The 21,734-nt window shown below is 46.5% G+C and overlaps 1 protein-coding gene across 1 annotated transcript in view; it reads right to left on the reverse strand.

Moving 5' to 3' along the window:
• Nucleotides 1-13,108, reverse strand: part of LOC102925009 (protein THEMIS3-like) — a 42,781-nt gene extending 29,673 nt beyond the window's left edge. The window contains exons 1-2 of the mRNA XM_006991694.4: nucleotides 12,919-13,108; nucleotides 11,659-11,793 (exon numbers count right to left, since the gene is read on the reverse strand). Of these exons, the coding sequence (XP_006991756.1) occupies nucleotides 11,659-11,793; nucleotides 12,919-13,009 (226 nt within the window). The 5' untranslated portion in view covers nucleotides 13,010-13,108. The remainder of the gene's footprint in view (nucleotides 1-11,658; nucleotides 11,794-12,918) is intronic.
• Nucleotides 13,109-21,734: the final 8,626 nt, after the last annotated feature.

The raw sequence follows: 21,734 nt of genomic DNA on the forward strand, positions 1-21,734 counted from the left end.
ATCATCATCAACAATGAGGGAAGAGACAGTGACAGGAGTGTCCAGCACAGAGTGTCTTCAGTAAATGGCACAATGATGCCAGGACAGGAAAAAGATAGCAGAGTTTAAAGGCACTGCCTTGATGTGGGAGCAGGGACCATGCCCTGGGCCAGCTGGTGTGGTTGGCTGCAACATGTTACCCTGATTGAATTAGCCCTGCTGGGCGCCACCTGAGGAAGGAGTCCTTTGGCTGTGCTGGCCTTAGCAACATCCCTCAACAGTGAACTAACTCACTGTCTATCTTCACTGGTCACCTGTTCGTTATTCAATCCATCAACACTCCCAAGTTCTACCCTATAGGGAGTTAGCCAGGAAAACCAAACAAAACCAACCAATCAACCGAACAAACAAAAACAATCACACTCACTGTCTTCTGGATTAATCCAGATATGTATGTTTCTCCCCGGCCTTTGAGGGTGGCTTTTGCCCTCCACGCTCAACCTGGTTTCTCAAGACAATGGCAGCGAGGCTGAAGAGACCACCTCCGTGGACTAGCTTGCAGATTTGAGGGTATAATGGTGCGGCTTCCAGTCTCTGATTAGTTTAATGAATCTAGCCTTCTGATGACTCTGAAGGAAAATGTATTCCTGAGTGCAAAGCGCTGTCAGGTTTTCATTACTGCCGAGGAGCAGGGCTCCTGTGGAGAAAGGCTGAGTGCAGCTGAGGGGCTCAGTGGTGAGGAAAAACAGCTAGTGTATCCTGATGACACTCCTGTCATCTACTTTAGGGAACAATTCAATCCATGGCTTCATCTTCAGAGTAAGTGTCCTAGAGATTCAAGTTCATTCTTGCTGCCCTTCTAGAAAGATCCCTGACCAGTACCTCTCTCCTAGTCATCCCATTACTGATGTAGACCTACATGGCCATGTTTGAACAAACTCATAGTACAAATATACTCTTTTCTAAGATGGACCAGTTCCCTAATTTACTATGGAGGACCGTGTGGCCTTTAGAATTAGGAAGATTCAGTCAGGCTAGCTAATGTATCAGCTACTTCATCAAGCCATTGGTTTTTGTGGTAGGCATGTTTAAAATCGGTTTCAGTGATTTTTGACACACTGAAGACATCATTATCCCCTGTGGTCAGCATTCAGTGCAGCAGGTCACAAAAACATTATCTTCTTTGATTAGTATCTCACCTTCCCCCAGCCCTCCCCATTCTCTCCAGCCTCAGGAGTTACAGTTCTCATCTGTTTCTACGCTTTCACTTTTTTAGATTCCACTTATATAGGAGAGGCTATATCGTATGTATCTTTCTAAATCTCACTTATTTATTTCATTTACCATAATGTCTATCAATTCTAGCCATGTTGTTGGAAATGTCAGACTTCTATCTTCATAAAAGAGGTATAATATTCCATCACTTATCTGCACCCACTCATCCATTGATGGACACTTAGATCGCATCCACATCTTAACTACTGTGAATCACGATGACAAAGAAGATAAATTTCAATAGAAACAAGTTAATAGACGTTTGTACTGGCTGGTTTTGTGTGTCAACTTGACACGAGCTAGAGTCATCAGAGAGGAAGGAGCCTCAACTGAGGAGATGCCTCCATGAGATCCCCCTGTAAGACATTTTCTCAATTAGTGATCAATGGAGGAGGGCCCAGCCCATGATGGGTGTTGTTATCCTTTGGCTGGTGGTCCTGGGTTATAGAAGAAAGCAGGCTGAGCAAGCTAGGGGAAACAAGCCAGTGAGTAGCACCCCTCCATGGCCTCTGCATCAGCTCCTGCCTCCGGGTTCCTCCCTTGCTTCAGTTCCTGTTCTGACTTCTTTCCAGTGATGGACTATGATCTGGAAGTGGAAGCCAAATGAACCCTTTCCTCCCTAACTTGCTTTTTAGACATGGTGTTTTGTCTCAGCAATAGAAACCCTGACTAAGACAACGTCTATTAGAATAGACCAAAATACACAACTTCAAGAAGAAACATAACTATGCTCTTCTAAGGGTCTTAGAAAGTAAGCTCCCAGTTTTGGTCAGCTAGCAGTACCCAAAATAAGTGATGTGTTACCTTCAAGGGGAACTTCACTCAAGCCAGAGGGAGAGAGGTGGACCTATGCAACCAGTCTGAAGGGAAGGGGACATCAGCTGAGCAGAGAATGGACATTTTTTTTTTATTTAATTAAATGGTACATTGTAGGATTTTCCTGATGACCATCCAGGCTCCCCGTAGTGACCAAGCTTCATGGCCCTTCAAAGAGGCACGAGCTACCAGACCCTTTACTTCTGCTTCCTGGAATCCCAAGCTGACAGCCTCAGGCATGGACTCGTCCCTGTGGTTCAAATGACCACGGGAAGACCGAGTTTGGCTCCGCTACAATAGCAAGGATCCTCCTCTTGAAAGACGTATTTGAAAACCACTGGTTCTAAATCACTCTTCCTTAGACTATGGGAGAGGGTGTCTCCCTTTCTAGACACAGACCGATAGGTGCCCATTTAGGGAGGCCTCCTCCTGCCCTGGCCATTACACTGTGTACTTGAATTGTATTTGTTCACTTGATCCTCCTAAAGAACCTGGGAACCTTGACTTGCTGTCTATGGAGTGGACAGATGCGGGTGGGCTTTGAGGCAGAAGTAGCCCAGAGATAAAGGGGTAAACAGGATTATGGAAAGTGATGGGAAACAAGACATCCCCGAAGCAAAGTCTGTGAGGATCTCCACAGCCTCGCCCTTCATCATAAAGAGTCAGCAGCTTACCGCTGGCTCACAAAATCCACCCACATTTTACCATCAGCTCTTCTGGGTGACAGTGCAGCAAGGTGACTTTGCTGAGTCATAAAGGTACTTCTCACCTATCCCTGGGCTGCGCTGGGCTGACTCTTCTATCAGTACATTTGAGTCTCAGGAGGGCAAAGCCAATATTGAGAGCAGTTTCTTGTTGGATGTAGGCATGAAGGCGTGGAGAGTTATTAATTCATACAGCAAACATTTATTCTTTTGTTTTTTGCATGTTCACCTGAGAACTGAAGCTAGCAGGATTTTATTTCCTGTGAAAGGATTTTGTGATTCATCTTCTTGCTTCATGGGCATTGTGTTGCAGCCAACCTACCAATTCAGGCGGTTGCCAAGCACCAGGGGATGGAGGGGGCCCACTATGAGTCCCTCTGTTCCCCAAGCAGGGCTTACTTCCTCCAACCTGGCCATCCAGGTCTCTTCTGTATTAGCTACTCGTTTTTGTTGCTATAAAAAAAAAAAAACTTAGACAAAAGAACCTTAAGAAAGGAAGGATTTCCTCTGGCTCACAGATGGAAGGCACAGTCTAATCCTGGTGAGGACGATGTCATAGCTGCAGGAGAGTGAGGCAGTTTGACGTCACATTGCATCAGGAAGCACAGGGCCATGAACGCCTGAGCTCAGCTTGGTTTCTCTTTCTCTCTCTCTCTCTCTCTCTCTCTCTCTCTCTCTCTCTCTCCTCTCTCTCTTTGATTTTTTGAGACAGGGTTTCTCTGTATAGCTTTGCGCCTTTCCTGGAACTCACTTGGTAGCCCAGGCTGGCCTCGAACTCACAGTGATCCGCCTGGCTCTGCCTCCCAGGTGCTGGGATTAAAGGCGTGCGCCATCATCACCACCACCTGGCTGGTTTCTCATTCCTATGAGTCTATGGTCACAGTCCATGGAATAGAGCTGCCCACATCCAGGGGCGGTCTTCCTACCTCAGCTAACCTAATCTAGACAACCCCTCTCAGCCTGGCCCAGAGATGTTTCTCTGAGGCCACTGTAAATTCCATCAAGCTGATAGTCAAACTTAAGCATCACACCATCCCTACCTTGTCTGACCAATGTCACTATCACCTGGTGTCTCTGCTGGTCACAGGTCCTTGGACCCAGAGGCGTGGCCGACTGAACCCCCTCTTAGGACCTTGTCCCAAGTGCGCGCTAAAAACAGTGTACAGTCCCGATCATTGTACCTCCGTGATGGTTTAGGAATGGTCTCGATGTTCCAGGTAAGAAGTATCATGCATGGACAGCCTCTCTTAGCTGTAATTAGAAGAGGTCCGAAGCCTGCAGGATCCCAGAAGAGCCTGGGCAGGGGTGAATTTTACTTGTCTGTGAGTCCCTGGCCGAGGCTGGCTTTGGACTCGAATGCTCTTTCCTGAGGACTATCCAGCCAATGCTCCAGGCAGCACAATGACCAAAGCATTGTTCACATAGGAAGTAGAATTCCTGAACTTGGCAGGATGCTGGAACACAGAGGACTGAAAAGGCTGGGGAGAGCAGAACTCTCCAGACTCTTTGTCAAATGCTGGAAGGAGCCTGTCACTGAGGTGGGAGGCTGTGTAACTTCAGTCTGCAGCTGTTGTCCACAGGGCTCATGACGAGCTTCCCTGAGGCGGGAGGTTCTGTAACTTCGGTCTGCAGCTGTCCTTTATAACACTCATGGAGAGCTTTCCTAGTCAGGAAAGCCTTGGAAGTAGGGTTTCTGGACTCAACCACAAGCCCTCATGTACCTCGGTTTCTCAGCAGAGCCCAGGGTGGCCGACTTGTTTCACATCTTGTCTTACCCAGAGGACTGTGTTTCTTCTCTTGGTCAAGTCGTCAAGGGCAAGCCTTCGTATTGTGGGTTACAGTACCTAGAGAAGAGGCCAGAGGTGCAGACCTGGGCACACAGAAGCCTGGCAGTGAAATCTGTGAAGCCAAGTGACCCTGTCACTGAGCCCCGGCACTCCAGATGGGACCGGTCACAACTTTGGTCGTGATTGCGTGTCCCAGCTTTCTATGTGTCTTATAGCCCAGCGGACAGAAACATGAGTGAGGCGGGGTGGGGGAACCCTTCATATTGTGTCCCCCTGGGATTCCGTAACTAGAACAGAGCGAAGGAGCATTGAGGACTCTCTCGGGGAAGAGCTGGCGGCGCAGTCAGAGAGGACTTGATGTTTAACTCCTTTGAGTTCTGTTCAGTGTTGCTGGCCCACCATGTTCCAACAGAGAGCTAGCTCCACTGGATGGGAAGGCACGCCAAATGAGGCATGGAGGAAAACACAGCTGTGATGGAGTCCCTTGTCATAAGTAGGACCCTCTGTCAAGGAAGCAGACAGGGCGCATAAGACAGAATCTTCCTGTCTTTACCGGAGACTTCCACGGCGCTCTAAGCTCCTGAACTCCATTTTCCCTTTCATCCTCACTTAGCTGACTGAATGTTCCCATCAATGACTTCTGATTTATTTTAGTCTCTTCCCTTTGAACTTCAATGACCACGTTCAGTGAAGAGCAGGTCACCGGTCCTCTAAGTCATCTGGACTCACCTTGATAACTTCGGTGATAACACAGTTCAGCTGCTACAAGATTCATATTTCTAAGGCATAGCTCCCGGCTCCTGACACGAGTGGCAGACCCGAGGCTCCTGCCTTGGAGTCCCCAACTGTGGCCTTCCCGTCTTGGTTCCGTGGCTGGGTTCCTGATGTGCACTCCAGGCAGATAAATGCTATTCCAGCGATGCGGCCGATATCTGGTGTGCTGGGAGGAGAAACCATTTAGCTGCTCCCCTGCAGGCTCCCCGTTCACCTGCTGTTCCATTTTACAGCCCACTTACATCCCACCGCCACCGACAGACACATAAGCATGTTCTGCTGCAACCAGGCACGTCGGCAATCCGGGAGGTGGGCTCCCAGAGGTCCCAGGCACGGTGCATTAGGCAGTGGGCCAGCAGGTTCCCATCCCAGAAAGCTCTCCATCTCATTAGTTTCTCCCCGTACAGCAAAACGGCACGCCCATCTAGGTTACAGCAATCAGGGCAGAATTGCTTGTGGTTGTGATGGGAGCTGTGCTGGATCCCCGAGGCTTTAGACAATGCTGTTCTGTGAACTGTGGCATTTTAAAGTAGGGCTAACTCGGATGGCAAGTGCGTTTATCCCACGCCTGTTTCCCTTGCTTTGTTCTGAATGGGAAATGCATGCAGGTGTCAGCCTCAGATCCTCCGTAGTCTCCAGGAAGCTCTTCTCTGGGCTTAACAGCAAAACAGAGCATGTTCGGGGAGTAAGCAGAAAATGTATTTTGCTTGGCTACGAATCCTGGCAGGGGCTTTGACAGTCAAATAGGATTCGAGAGTCGAAAAATCTTTTTATCTGTAAAGTTAACAAACTGGATCTGAGATGCAGCTGCTGGAACGACCAGCATAGGAGAGCCCGTGTGGATGGATAGGCAATACATTATTTCACAAGGATTGATCCCACCATGCGTTCAATTTTCAGCGGATCATCCATTTTCCTAATTGGAAGAAAGCTAAGCAATCAAATGGGTAGATGACGATTGGACTCCGTGTTCGCAGACTCAGTAATTGATTCCTATGAATGCCTGGGTTCAGCTCAACACATGGAGAATCTGCTAACTGCCAGCCACAGCGTTAGGTCTGAGATTGGCCCCTGACACCTGGTTGGCAAAGGGCGAAGGACGGACACTTAAACATGTCATTCCAATAGAGACAGAAAGATGAAGGTGGCTTCACAGGGGTCTCATCAGTCCAAATCCTGGTCTGAGGGCGAGGTAGAACCTTGCAGGTAAGTGTAGACTCTGGCTGAGTTTGGTTTATCAATAGAGGCTCTGTTTTCTCCTTCTGGAGGCAGAGACTATACCCCTAAATGACTATTTTCCCAGCTTGTGGAATGGGACACAGAGACCTTTGGTGTTGGGCTGCAGGGAGCTGCAGGGTCTGAGATCTGGGCCTGGGAAATGGGCTTATGGAGACAACTCAGGCTGTAGAGGGAACTGTTAGGAGCCTGGAAACACCAGTGTGTCTCGATACTGCACGCGCTGTGCACCTATGTGCCTGTGTCTAGATGCTGCATGCGCACTTATGTACCTGTCTTCTTCCCATCAGTATTTCCACCCTTGAGGACACAAACCAAAAATGACAAAGCTTAACATTCAAAAGCAGACCTTTCTGATGCTCAGCCCACTGTTTAAAATTAAATTGTATCACTTCTACCCTTATACATCATGTAGATTCCTATTAACCGCCTTGCCCAGCTCTCAGAACAACAGCATGAGAGAAGACAATGAAATGGCTGGCCCTCTTTACCTGCAGGTTCTGTACCTTCAGATGGAACCAGCTGTGGCCAGAAACATCTGGGGAAAGATTTTGATTCAGGAGGGTAAGGCAGGAGGATAGTGAGGTCTAGGCCAACCTGGGCTACATAATGAGACTGTCCTAAAAACAACAAAACAAAAAATCAGTACTGAATCTGTCCAGACAAACTACTTATATAACATTTACATCTCACTAGATATTATAAGTAATCTAGAAATGATTTAAATAGATGTGAGAATACATGTAGATGATATGCAGATGTGCCGTTTTATAGAAGGCACTTGAGCATCTAAAGATCTTCCTCTCCATTCAAGGGATGTTGGCACAAATCCCTCCTTTATACTGCAGGATTTAGGAAGTCTTACATTAGAAAATGTTTGAGTCTGCCTTCCTCCAACTGACCTTTTTTTTTAATGCTCAAAATATGAAGTTATTTCCTTCCTTCCTTCCTTCCTTCCTTCCTTCCTTCCTTCCTTCCTTCCTTCCTTCCTTCCTTCCTTCCTTCCTTCCTTTTTTCTATCTTTCTTTCCTCTTTTCTTTTTCTTTCTTTCTTTCTTTTTTGTGTATATGTGTGAAGGTGCCTGAAGAGGTCACAAGAAGGACTCAGACTCCCTGGAGCTGGAGCTGGAGCTGGAGCTGGAGCTGGAGCTGGAGCTGGAGCTGGTGTTACAAGTGATTGTAAGCCCCCTGAAGTGGATGCTGGGAACTGAACTTGGGTACCCAGGAAGAGCAGCAAGTGCTCTTGACCACTGAGCCATTTCTCCAGCCCAAAAGGTGTAGCCTAGGCTGGTCTCAAACTCATGATCTTCCTGTCTCTGCCTCTTCTGTAGATGCTATTGGTACGAACCATCTCAACAGGTGTGAGTATGGTTGTTAGCTGTATCCCTTTTCTGCTATGCTAAGGAAAAATGCTACACATTGAAACCAGGAAGAAAGCACTATGGATGCCTCTCAAATGCATACACAGATGCCATGTAGCTGGATTGAACACGGTGGTCCCCACCCCACAGCTCCGATATGCCCAATAAGCAGAATGGCCACATTGTACGAGCAAGTGTTCCTTTACAAAAACCCCCAAATGCAGTGCTGACGTGAGTGACCCCTGTTGCAGGCGGGTTTACTAAGAACACCAGCTTTTAGCTCCGAGTCATAAATCACATGTTGCTTTATTCAGGAACTGCCTGTTCAATTTTAATACCCACCACACAGCCAGCTCTCCTCCCTCCCTTCACCACCATGTGAGAACATTTCTCCCTTGTAGCATGGGGCTACTGACCCTGTAAGGCCTTGAAAATTTTGTTTGTTCCAGTCACCAAAACGCTATAAAAATAGTAAGGGAAGTGAATGGTGATTGATGAACATCAAAACACAAATAATGCTTGTAATTGCAATTTAAAAAGGACTGTTCTCCACTTTGATTAATCTGACCCTCTGGGCCACCCTTAACGGAGAGGCACGGGAGAATGCTAATCAGGAAGTGGATGCAGAGAGAAGGAAGTAACTCTCCAGGTGTCCAGCTTTGCCTGCCCTTCTCCAAGGCCACCCTTTGCTCTCCCCGACCCTTCCATCTTTTGCACTGAAACCTGAAACAGGCCCAGGTCAAAGCGACAGCATTACCATTTCATCCTGAAACTCTACTTCTCGGAGCTGTTTTCCCTTGAGGGGCCTCCTGAGTGGTCCTGGGAACACCGCCCTGGGCAATTTTTAAAGGACTGTGTGCCTATCAGAGGCCTGGTGAGCTGGCTAAGCAGTCACACGTTCTTAGGCAGAGACCTTGAAAGGTCAGCCACGCCCCCTAGCTGCCACAGCAAGCAGAAGGCATAAAAGAAGCAAATAAGCGCCCCCATTCTGCATTCCAGCTGTGCCCCCTCACAGGCCCAACTAGGAGAGCTCCAGGGCAGCCTCCTTTGCTGATATGCCTGCTCTTCCTGCTCTCTGGCTGTCCTGGGGCTTTCTAGTCCTCTAGTGCATCCTCTCACCTTCATGTTCTGCCGACATCACACCTAAGCCTGCAGAGAGAGCCACCCCTGCTTCTGGTAAGCCCTTTAGAGCTCAGCGAGTTCCACGCCACCCACCCTTTGTTGTTGTTGTTTTTGAGACAGGGTTTCTCTGTGTAGTTTTGGTGCCTGTCCTAGATCTCGCTCTGTAGACCGGGCTGGCCTCGAACTCACAGAGATCCGCCTGCCTCTGCCTCCTGAGTGCTGGGATTAAAGGCATGTGCCACCACCGCCTGACTTCCACCTCCCTTTTATATTACAGCAGCAGGTCTTTGAATCTGAGTGGCAGGGACATATTCCACATCCTTAAGTCAAGAGGCATGTCTTCTGGCTGCTCATACAGAGTCCAATGTGTTAGGACAGTGTCTGTCCCTGCTTCCTGGGGAGGCCAAGCCATAGTGTTGGCATTCTGGCCCGCCCCTTGGGGACTCGCCCTGCATCCAGACATAAAGCCTCCTTTAAGAAAAAGCCCCTCCCTTCTTCTTCTCTCTCTTCTCCTTCCTCCTGTTCTTGCCTTGAGGTGTGCACACCTCTGCTTTCCCTCCCTTTTCTCTCTCTCATCCTCTCTCTCTCTCTCTCTCTCTCTCTCTCTCTCTCTCTCTCTCTCCTTTTTCTCTCTCTCCCTCTCTCTCATAATAAACTTCCATGTAGATGCCGTGCCTGGGGTGTGAGTAACCCGCCACCCCCTGCCACTACCGCATCTGCGTCTGTCTCCCTCACCCACAGGGGCACCTTGGCTCAAACCACCAAGGCTTCCCACACCGCCCTATCATATCATTACACATATGCACAGTAGCGGTGGAGAGAACAAGCAGGGCCATGGGTTCCAGGCAGGCCTGCTTCCTGGAGGCCCTATCACCTGCCAGCTGCAGCCCTCCCCCCCCACAAAAGCTATCCTCAGAAGTTCTGGTTGCCAGAACTGGTGGAGGTACTCAACATCCCCTACCCAAGCCCCCATACTTAAGCTAAATTATAGCGCTCAATGAGAACATTCTGGGCCTCAGCTGGGAAGAAGGGCTCACGGAGAAGGGAAAGGCAAGGATTCTGCCGTGTGTATCAAGAGCGGACTGACAGCTTGGACTTCATCAATAGGCAGGGCCAGGGGATGTGGGCTCTGGGGAAACATGACAGAAGACTCCTTCCTTCCGAGTTCATCCTGGTCCCAGAAATGCTTTCCCAGAACCCTGAATAGCAAGACTGATATTTTTCATCCTTCTTTTCCAGGGAATTCACGGTTTAACGTCTTCACCTGTGTTCTGGGAGAGCTGGGAAATGTGTGTCCGTACCCAGAGATAGGAGCCTCTGGGACTGTGATTAGAACGAGTGGTCACTGGCAGGATCCTGGTGTTACTAGCTTCCTTCATGTCTGGAGTGTACTGTGGTTACTGCTGCATCCACGGTTTCAGCATCCTTACATTTTTTTTTAAAGATAAATCTTTTTAAAGGATTGATTTGTTTCTATTATCTTATGTGTATGGGTGTTTTGCCTGTATGTATGCCTACATACTATGTCCTATGCAGGGTCCAAGGAGGTCAGAGGAGACCTTGGGGTTCCCTGAAACTGGAGTTACAGATGGTTGTGAATACACTGTGAGAGCTGGGAACCAAACCCCCGTCCTAAGAGCAGCCAGTGATCTTAACCACCGAGCCAACATTCGAACATTTTATTAATAAAAGAAGCCATTAAACATGTCCTTTGGATCATTTGCTCAGAACGTAGCACCGTCTGCTCTGGAGCCAAACTTGGCACCTTCTATGGATCCTCCCTAGATTTCAAGGCCAGAGATTATTTATCAAGGGCCTTCGTAGTGGCCCTGTGGTATCCCCAAAGCACTGGCAGAATCACCCCTATTTCGGCAGCGGAGGCGAGAGGCATTGCGCCTGCGCTCTGAGCTGTGATGCCCATGCAGAACCACTCTCGTTGGTCTTTTAAATCCTGAGGACCTCTGCCGTCTGCGCATGCTCCTGTCTTCCTCTTTCTCCACCTGCGTCGGCCCGACCCTCTGCACCCTGCTCACTTCTCTTTTCTCGGTGTTTCCTAACTGACCCTACTGTAGACACCAAAGTAATTCAGACTGTGGCTTGCTTATTTCATAGACTCTCCTTTAGTTATAAAAGGTGAGTATTTGTATTCCTTTTCCTGTCTCAAAAGCAAAACAAAACAACCTCCCAGTTGGGTGGCACAGTTCATGTCTGTGGCTTCGCAGTCTTGCCCGAAGTTTCTAATATTGGGTTTACTCTTGCATGAGAACACTTAACAACCAGATCCAGCACAAGAGAGAAAAACTAGAGGTGTCCTCGCCCCTCATCTCCAACAGGCATGGAGTTGACTTGGGGAAAAGAGCTTTGCAAGCTGATGTCACCACCATCAGGAGCTCTGGAGCAGGGTTCCAGAAGCAGGATTGTGCAGCATCTCCGGGAAATGCCCACTTCCTATCTACTTTCCAACTCACCAAGGTCCAGCTGATAACCCGGCTTTCTTTGGTGACACCACTGGACAACACTAGACAAACATGGCTTTCCCTCCCTCCTAGACCCATGTTCTACCAAGAGTCTCAAGAGTGACAAGGAAGCGTTTTGCACACTGTACCTTTGTATCCAAGAGGTATAGTGACCACGCCCAGAGTCTGCTCACCATCCTTCATTTCTGCTCTAACGTGGATTGGCTTGAGGTCAACCACGGTTATGATATCCCCTTTGGAGAACGACAGGTTGTCTAGAGACCCTGAAAGACAACAATTGCCACGGGAAAATGAAAAAAAAAAAAAGAACAAAAAACTCTTAAAGGTTGACATTACATCCTGAGATTCGCACTTCTTCAGGTAAATGAATGCTTTAAGTAAAATGTGCAAAAGTTTAAGTACAATTATTAAACATGACATAGAACACAGACAGAGGCAACTCAATGAATACAGAAAAAAGACAAAGAGCACTAATTGGATAATTTAGCATCTTCTAATGGAGGCAGACTCTTCAGTATGTCAGAATATATAAGTCACTTTAAAGTTAAAAATACTTAAAATATTTTTTTTCCAGAAGTAGCCATCATGATTTGCCTTGCCCCATGGGCGGCATGGCTACCCCTGTCATTTCCAGCAGCAAGCCCTATTTTCCCTGTTCTAACAAGGCAGAGAAAGTGCTAGATGACTCCCTGATGCACAGGTGGAGTGCTTGCTAACCATGGGAAAATGCCTAGAGCATTGACATGATTTTTTTTTGGTTATCATCAAGCCAACAAAAGACAATTTTTCAAGCTCACGCTTATCTATGCCTTAGATTTCATGTGTCAAATTGCAGTAATTTCTCAGCAGAGTGAAAAATATTCACTGCTCAAAAATAACATTTTCCTCCTTCCTAGGCAATATTGGTGAATTGCCCCCTCCTTTCCCAGCCACCTGTCAAGTTAAAAAAATAAATAAAACAACCCTTCAAGCAGCAGAAATATGACAACCTATAGCAAGGAGCTTTGCTAGGCTGTATATTTCATTCTGCCCAGGGCTAAGGAAAATACTTTAGCAAGTAAATATATGTCCTCCATAAACAGAACATTTTCTCTCTCTTTTCCAGCACTCTACCTTCTTGTGAAAGAGTTTTTTCCTCTCCTTTATGGTATGCTAAAATGAGGTAAGTGAAGTTTTTTTTTTTTCCCCCAGGCAGTGGATTCTGGTAGAATAATGCTTGGTTCTCATTTGTCTAGCATCTCCTGACATAATCTACATAGACCATGACTCCCAAACCCATTCCTATCCCTGAAGTCTTTGCAACCAGGACTGAGAAGGAAGCCTACATCTTTGGAACTTGCCAGCTTTTGCTTCTCCTGATCTCAGAATTCACCATCTCTCTCTCCTACCTGAGAAGTAGTTTCCATCAGTCACCTCCACTTGTCTGGGCAAGGAGTTCTGATTTAAGGAATTGATGTAAGAATCCCAAGCTTGCTCCATGACGACGGAATCGTTTCTCTCCTGCAGGACATGCCCAGCACTGCTCGATGCAGTAGACAGACAGCAAAAGCTGTCTCTTGGGAGCAGGTAATCAGCCACCTCATCATGACCTGGACTGTGAGCCATGTGTCATAGGGGGAAGGAGGAAGTAAGTAGTTTGCCAGGAAGAATGAGTTCATTAGTTCAATGTCTAAGGGTTGGGAAGGGTAGGCATCTGACTGTTTTGTATGAATAGTTTCTGGAAAGGCTCGCTAGGCCTATTGGGAGTATCTTCTAGATTAAAGTATCCCACGAAGCATCATGTACAACATCACCCAAGTATCCCATCACAGCACAGACTCTGATTCTGAAGGTGGGGTCTGGTCATCTGTATGTCTGGCAAGCCTCCAGATGACACCTGCTGGTCCTTCAACTACCTTTCGGGGAACAGGCTACTAGGGATCCCAGTGTTGCTTGGATTATATGCATTCGTGATGAATTCTGAGTCACCAATAATGCACAGGTGTGTCGCAGTAAGAAAAGAAAGAAGAGCACTTTCCCTTGGAGTCTTTAATCAAGAAAGAGTCCAGATTTGAATTCTCTACTTCCTGCTCCCTCTGTCTGCTGTGAGCCTGCACCTGTGTCCGTCTGAAGAAGAGGCTTCTTGTGAATCTGTTGCTGTGCCTGTGTCTTCCATCGGTGCGTGTCCTCCACTACACAGGGCTCCGCTCTGCATTTATTGAATGACGCAGAAAGCATCACACGGGGAAGGAATGGAATACTTTACAGAAATCTTTAACGGAGTTTTACAAGGGATTAAGTCACTGACTCCAACTGATTCCAACTGACCAGATAATAGGCATCATTGTTTATCAACCAATAACCGTAAATGGCCACTTTAAACTTTTATGGTGGATTTTAGGAAGTTGCTTTCAACTTCAGTATTTGCTGCTTTCAGTAAAAGATACACATGCATTATTTGGGTCAGGGGCATGGAAGAGTCCATAATTTAAGATTACAGCTATGCATTAGCTTAGTAAAAGTGATTGCATGGGAAATCCAAGGCACGAAAGGTTGATTGTGACATTGTTCTTTTAAAGGCAGGTTAAATGAGTTGTTTGCACAGTTGGACAGCAGTCTTGAGTGGCTTCAAGGTGTATTGTTAAGTCTGGGTGTGAGGTCCAGCAAAAGCTCCAGTCTCTTAGAATGTGGGGTCTGTAGATCAGCACCACCACCATCAACTGAGAGATGGAATACAGGTCAACAAGTCACTCTCAACCTATCAAAGGTGACTCTCTCCAGGTATGGGGTCCAGTAAACTGTGGCCTTGATTGGATAGCATCTTTGCCATTTACCAGTGGTTGAGGATGCAGACTCGGGCCCCACTATAAACAGAGTCCTCATTTAAACACGTTCCCCAGTTGATGGAGTTAAATATTTTTGGTTGTGAGTCTAACCTTGAATGGCTGAGCCACCTCTCCAGCCCTGATGGGGTTAAATATTAACGTCTGAGAGGTACCACTGGAGAACTGTTCTAAGTAAGGACAATCTTGAACATTTAGCATTTAAGGGGGCAACACATTTCAAGCCCGAGGAGTGGCTGTCTACACCCCAGCTAATCAGAACTGAGCATCATCACTCTACCTCCTGGTGGGCCACATGGGCCACATGCTCCACCCACCACAGTCTACCTTTTCTGCATGGGGCCTTTTCTTCCTCCTTATTTGATAAGAAGAGTAATATCGTGAGAATAAAACTGTAAAGAAGAAATGTACAGCTCCCTATACCTCCCCTCCCAGAAGGGGCCACCAATCATAGTTTGGAATATTTCTTCTGTTTCTCCTTGTACGCATCGTTCAGATACCACAGTTCTTTTTCCTTGATATTCTCAGGTCCAAAGGAAACTCCATTCTCCCAAATTCTGGCAGTTAGACAAAAGCCAGCAGTCCTCAGGGACTGGTGAAGCCAGTTCCTCTCCACCAAAAGACCCATTTCCCTTATCACCAGCAGAAGGGTAAGTGGCTATCTGTGGTGCCTATTAGCACACCAAAGCCCTCCAGGCTCCTTCAGTGTCACAAGTACCTGTTACACATTTCCGAGTCCATGAGGCATCCTGGCTCTTCTTAGCTCTTCTCACCTCCCCACGACCCTAAACTCCAGCTCATGGGCTTCCCTCCCTGCAGCTACTCATTTCTCCTCATAGCGCTGCTATTTCAGTGTCCCCACTTCTCTCTCTGTCTCTCTGTCTCTGTCTCTGTCTCTGTCTCTCTGTCTCTCTGTCTCTCCCTCTCCCTTTCCCTCCCTCCCTCCCCCCCCTCTCCTTCTGCTTCTCTCATAGCCAGGTCAGGTCTGCCGGTCATATCCAGTCTACTGCTTTCTCTCTCTGCTCCGGACTCTTCCAGATGCCTCTGGCTGTTCTCTCCCTCATATCTACAATAAAAACCTCCTCTTTAAACCATACCAGGGAGTAATCATGACATCAGTTTATATAGATATTATTTTAGGCTTTAAAAAGACTCTATTGACACAATTTTAATTCCTATAAATACCTAAATAGTAGCCATTAATAAACTTTTTTTTGTGCTAATGTTAGACAATAGGCCACTTAAAATTTTCTTTCTATATGTGCAAAGATCTTTATATTCATCTCACTTCTTTTGGAGAAAGTCCTACAAGTGTTAATTATAGTAATTACTGAGCTAAATGATTTTAATATTTCTAAGGCTTTGTTATCTATTGCCAAGTTGCTTTGCAGAAAGTTTGAATAGTTGAAACTTTGACTTGTATATCAGGGTGCCCGTTTCCTTCTCCAGCTTGAGAACTGTTGATTTGGGAATATTTGCTAAAGTGGTAGGAACTAGCCTGGCACGGTTGCTGTTTTCCTGTTTCCTCAGGGGTAATGGACCTCCATTCTCTGTGTAGCCATGACACCATGGGAAAAGAGCTATTGGGATTCAGGCATCCGAAGGCCATTTAACTTTCCCCATGTCTTGCTCCTGGAGCTTTCCCCACGCCATGGGATATATTCATGGCCATTAACCATTTGCAGCTCTCTAGAACATTCCCTGGGGCAGTCTAAATTAATCCCAGACCACCTCTCATCTGATCCAGGGCAACATCTGGATTTAACCCTACTCATAGACAACTCTCATCAACCTACCTGCGCTGCCCCCCCCATCCCCAAACCCCCATTTCCTGTGGGTTTTACAGTTCAGGCGTCAGAGGGGCCCCTAGTAGTCCTAGTGTGTGTGTGTGTGTGTGTGTGTGTGTGTGTGTGTGTGTGCGAGAGAGAGAGAGAGAGAGAGAGAGAGAGAGAGAGAGAGAGAGAGAGAGAGAGAGAGAGAGAGAGAGAGAGTTTGATAGTACCATAGACAGGTGAGCAAGCTTCAGTGAGGAAAGGCAGCTTAGCTCACCTTCACTCCCCTGCTGGTCAGATGTTGTCACCCTTCAATAACTGCTCAATTCTGCCAATGACCCTAGACTCAGCTCCCTCTGCAGTTTCTTTATGGGCCTTGCACAAGATTTAAGAGGATGTCATTGTAACATCCTCATTTAAACTTCCGGTTGCATGTGTTTATTATCTAGTTGCGTGCTTATTATCTAGTTGCGTGTTTCTCTCTCCAGCTAGGTTTCCTAGCTGGCAGAGGCTCTGAGTGTCTATGTCTCCTACCTCCTCTCAGATGTTGTTTATAGCTTGGTCTGGCCTTTTCTAGTCCACATATCTCCTGAAAGGGCAGCTGTCACACCAAGGCTTATGCAAGTCTCTGCTTTGAGCCTGACAGAAAGGACAAGGAGGAAGGGATAGGGTGCGAGTTTGAGGAGAATAATGAAGACAGTCTGCTTCTCTCAGATCAGTCACTAGAGAGACGGAGAAGCCACAGCCACAGGGTCCAAATAATGGCCACCAAGGAGAGGCCCTCCACAGCCAGACTTCTTCCTGGCATTAAAAATCAGTAGAAAATAGAAATGACAGTCAATGTCCCAAACCCTGCCGCTGCCAATCCTCTATGCTTCTGAGACCATGACAGGTGTTCACGTGTCTGCCACTGGTAGGTTAAAAATATAAAAGGAACTGTTTGGATTATTTATACTCTTTTGAGATAAGGTTTCATTTGTCAAGGTTGGCCTCAAACATGGTTAGGCTGAAGATGACCTTGAAAGATTACAGGCATGCACCAACACGTGCATTTGATGAAGTGTTGGGTTTTGAACTCAGGGATTAAGGCCATTAGGCAAGCATTGTACCAACTGAGCTACATCCACAGTCCCAGGATTATAGTTCGTTGCTTGGTGAAAACATTGATAAACAAGTGGTTGTGCATCTTATAACAATCACCAAGAGTGATATTTTTTCCACAATATTCTCATTAGATTTTTCTGTATATTCCCAAGGGCAGGGGCTGCATCGCAGTCCATTTCCTGTAACTATAATGAAATAACCAAGACTGGGTAATTTGTAAAGATTAGAATTTTATTCTGAGGCTGGGAAGTCCAAGAGTATATACCATCTGGTGAGGGGTCTGCACCACATGCAAACACAGTGGAGTGTATCTCCTGGGAGGACAGAGTCAATGTGCCAGATCAGGACTCTCCCCATCTTCTTAGCACACCACTAACACCATCAAGGAGCTGCATCACCATGGCCTCTTCTAGTCCTAGTTACCTCCTGTCTTAGTTGGAGTTTCTATTGCTGTGAAGAGACACCATGACCACGGCAACTCTTATAAAGAAAGCATTTCGTTCGGGTTGGCTTACAGTTCAGAGGTTCAGTCCATTATCGTCATGGTGGGTGGCGTGCAGGCAGACATGGTGCTGGAGAAGGAGCTAAGAGTTCTACATCTTGATCTGCAGGCAGAAGGAAGTGAATGGAGTGCCACATCATGTGTAGCTTGAGCATAGGAGACCTTAAAGCCCACCTCCACAGTGACACACCTCTTCCAAGGCCACACCTCCTGAGAGTGCTACTCCCTATGGGACCTCCTTTCACACCTCCTCCTGGCCTCACAATAACTTTGGGGATTAAGCTTCCTTAATGTATAAATTAGCAAAGATTCATTTTTTAGTAAAGTAGCACAAAGTTTATCTAAGCAGTGCATGACTGTTTTTTTAAAAAAAAGGCATTTTCCTTAGACATACTGACCTCTCTTTGAAATGTTCAGCTTAGTCCAGGGAAAAGTGTGTTAACAGAGTACTTGACTGTTTGGAGCGTTTGCTTTGTTTCAGTTCCTTCCCATTCTCCACAATGACATCATATGTAAAGACTAGGGGAGAAAATGTCTCTCCAGAAACTTCCTTAACCTCAAACATAACAGTCCACTTGAGCAGCCTTGAGCACGAAATAGAAGCCCAAGTTAAAAAAACAAAAACAAAAACAAAAAACCGGCCCATTCATGGACAGTCTAAACATAAAACAAGACCATAAAACTTAATGGGAGAAACGTCTGGTTATACGTTAATTGATTTGGTCACTGTATGCAAAACCATTTCTTTATACTAAGCATTATTCAATCAAAAGACATTTAAACAAACTAATAAAAAGTGAACTTTGAGCTCCCTCAGTTGACTGAGTCATACTTGGATAGGACTTTTGTGGGTGTGGATTTCCTGAAGAACCTAATTTCAGTGCAAAGGAAACACTGGAAAAAAACTTGCTTTTCTAGTGGCTTTTTAATGAAAAGACTCTGCCTTGTAGATGTAATTTCTTGTCAAAGCTTTCGACTGAGTCCACAGAGCAGCGCCTTATTGTCTTCCTTATGTTTTGTATATTGTAGGATTTGTGGTTGATAATTATTTAGGATACTTGTGTAAATTCTTCTTCACCAGAGTTATATCCATGCAACACAGAGCATAGCAACATAACAAAGGTAAAGATACGTTTGGGAGATCAGGTGGCACCTGCCCATCCTAAGCATGAAAATTCAATTTTATCTCTGTCAAGTCAAGAAAGTTTGGATTTGGAGACCCATAGCAAATGGGGATTGAGAAAGGAAACTGGAGGCAAGCCCTAACGATGTGGGTAACACTTTGTGCGGTGGCTGCAACTCTGTCTACACATGGCAGGTGGCAAAAGTCCTCTTACAAGGTTCTCCTATGATGGGAAGGACCAGATGCTCATCAGCTCTCCATCTCACCAAATGTGAGATGTGCCACATTTCTACCTGTGAATCTGAGAAGGCCCAGGAGCAGAAAGACCAACAGGACTTGTGGTAGGACCCCCAAGAGCCATAAAAACATCAAGCAGGTACGCACTGCCACTCAGGTCAGATGCCACTCTAAGTCCAGGGGGATTAACACAAAATGACATTGGATTCCTTAGACACTGGAGGAAAGGTTGAAGTCCCACTCACTCACACAGGCTCCCTGAAACCTGAAGTAGGGAGAGCTGCTTTTAAGGGCTTTAAGCCAACTTTACCCTCAGAGAGAGTTTCTGCACTTCATTCTTACTTTTAAATTCCACTTTGAAGATTCTGGTTTATTGTTCTGGCAGAAACCATGGTAAGCCAACACCTTGGCGATTTGGTTTTCCCTTTCTCTATGCCTCTTTACTCAGTGGAAGCAGAAAATTCCAAGACTTACTGTCTCAGGTACTTGATGTAGCTGGGAATGGCAACATGATCCAGCTCAGGTCCCTGAGACGAAGGAGAATCTGTGATGGGAAATTCGATTTCTTACTAAAAGTGCACCATGTCCTCCCAACCTCGTATGTATCCAAGCCATACTGATGAACCATCCAAAGAAAGTCAATGGGAAACCTAGGATGAAGGCAAGAGGCAGAGATGGCCGTAGCTGGAGGACATGGCTGAGCAGTAGGGCCACACAAATCAGCCTTCAGCCAACCAACTTGCTTCACAGACTTTCTGTTGTTCCAGGCTAAACCCTCTAAGCTTAATTATTGACCCCCTTAAAAGGTGGCTATCAGTTTTATATATACACGCTTCCCTACACATAATGAAATTTGTAGAAGGAAATCAAGTCGACAGTTTTAGTTATGTTGAAGGTACAGAAGAAACTCAAAAAAGGAAAATTTAAAACAAAATAAAGCTTTATGAAAAAATAATCTTTGGGAGAAAAGTACTTGAAAAGATCACAAGCTGTATATTATATTTCCTTGCTAACACTTTATAGTTCAAAACATTTGGAAATACTTAGCTAAAAGGGTTTTGAGCTCCAAGACATGGAACTCTCTAATGCTACTAAGCATTGATGTATGATGTTAGTAAAGGTACATGTGAGTGTGTGTGTGTGTGTGTGTGTGTGTGTGTGTGTGTGTGTGTGGTATGTACAGTTGCTTTCTGGATCTGTAGGTTTTACTTCTGAGGCTATTTGGGGCTGGACAGATGGCTCAATGGTTAAGAGCTCTGGCTGCAAAGAGGCCCCACAGAAACCTCCAAGTAACTCAGGTTATTGCCAAGGCTGTTGTGTGTTCTCCACAAAATGATGGTAAGAAGACAACATATGGCTTCTTCCTCAGGATCACTGGCTGTTGGTCCATGAGAGTGGAAGGAACAGAGTGGGGAGCAGAGTTTGGATGACTGTGGACATGATGGAGACAGACTTAGGTGAATCAGCTCAACTTCCTTCCAGAGTATAAGGAATATATAGGATTGTGGAGCCCAGGGAACAAACCCTAATTTGCATTAAGTGGCACGCTCCTATCACAAGGCTTCCTATGTAGCAGTAGGTTCCTAGCACCAATCTTCTATGGAAATCTTCAGAGGAATCTGTGCCAAGGGTCAAGCTAAAGATAAATCAGGCATCTCATGGTTTAGAGACAGCTCTCAGATCAGGTCCCTCCGGACCCAGGGACATTCTCCAGATAAGGGCTGGTAGAGCACAAGAAGTTTTGCTGGGGAGGGAGGGAGTTTCCCTGTTGCCAAGTTTTTGGGAAAAGTTTCCAGGCCAGGAGAGCCTGCAACCTTGGTCAGCCAGCAAATGCCTTCCACCAACACCTACAGATCTCATTGAACCCAAACAAGCTGGTGCCTAACCAGTGCCTTCGCCCTGACTGAACAGTGGTCTTGGTACTGGAAGGGACTATGCACACTCGCAGAGGAGAGAGGTGAGCCCCAACCCAGCTATAAAATTTTTGCTCTCCATCGGTGACCTGCCTGAGTGAGATGCTGCTGTAACTGTGACACAGAAATTGTTGGAGTAGCCGACCACTCTCTGGTTGGATTTAAGGTCCACTCCATGAGATGGAACCTGTGCCTGACACCGCTTGGGTAGCCAACAACCTGGGACTACATACGGCCTGGGGGGAAACCAAATACTATTGTTTTGCTAAAAAAATGCAGCAATATACTTTCTAATGACATTTTACTATTCCCATAAATCAGTGTCTTACTCAGCCACCAGAGCCGATTTTCTCCTAAGTAGATGGGAACAAATACCGAGATCCACAACCGGACAGTGTGCAGAGAGTGAAGGACCTTGGGACACTCAGTCCGAAATGGGATGTCTCCAACAAATCCCTTCCCTCAGAGGGGGCGGAAGGAGTGTAAGAGCCAGAGGGAATGGAAGACACCAGTGCCTTCTAGACACAACAGGACTGACACACAGAGACCTGAACTCACAGAGACCGTGGCAGCATGCACAGGGCCTGCACTGGTGAACGACAGATGGGAGAAGCAGAGAGGATCTTCCATCCCTAACCAAGAAGCTATCTCCAACGGATAACTGTTTGCAAGGGACAAATCGGTTTTCTCCAGTGGAGTCTCACAGGGTCTAGGACCACACTGAAGAGCAG

Source organism: Peromyscus maniculatus, chromosome 13, assembly GCF_049852395.1.
Source record: "Peromyscus maniculatus bairdii isolate BWxNUB_F1_BW_parent chromosome 13, HU_Pman_BW_mat_3.1, whole genome shotgun sequence".
In the NCBI taxonomy this organism is placed as follows: Eukaryota; Metazoa; Chordata; class Mammalia; order Rodentia; family Cricetidae; genus Peromyscus; species Peromyscus maniculatus.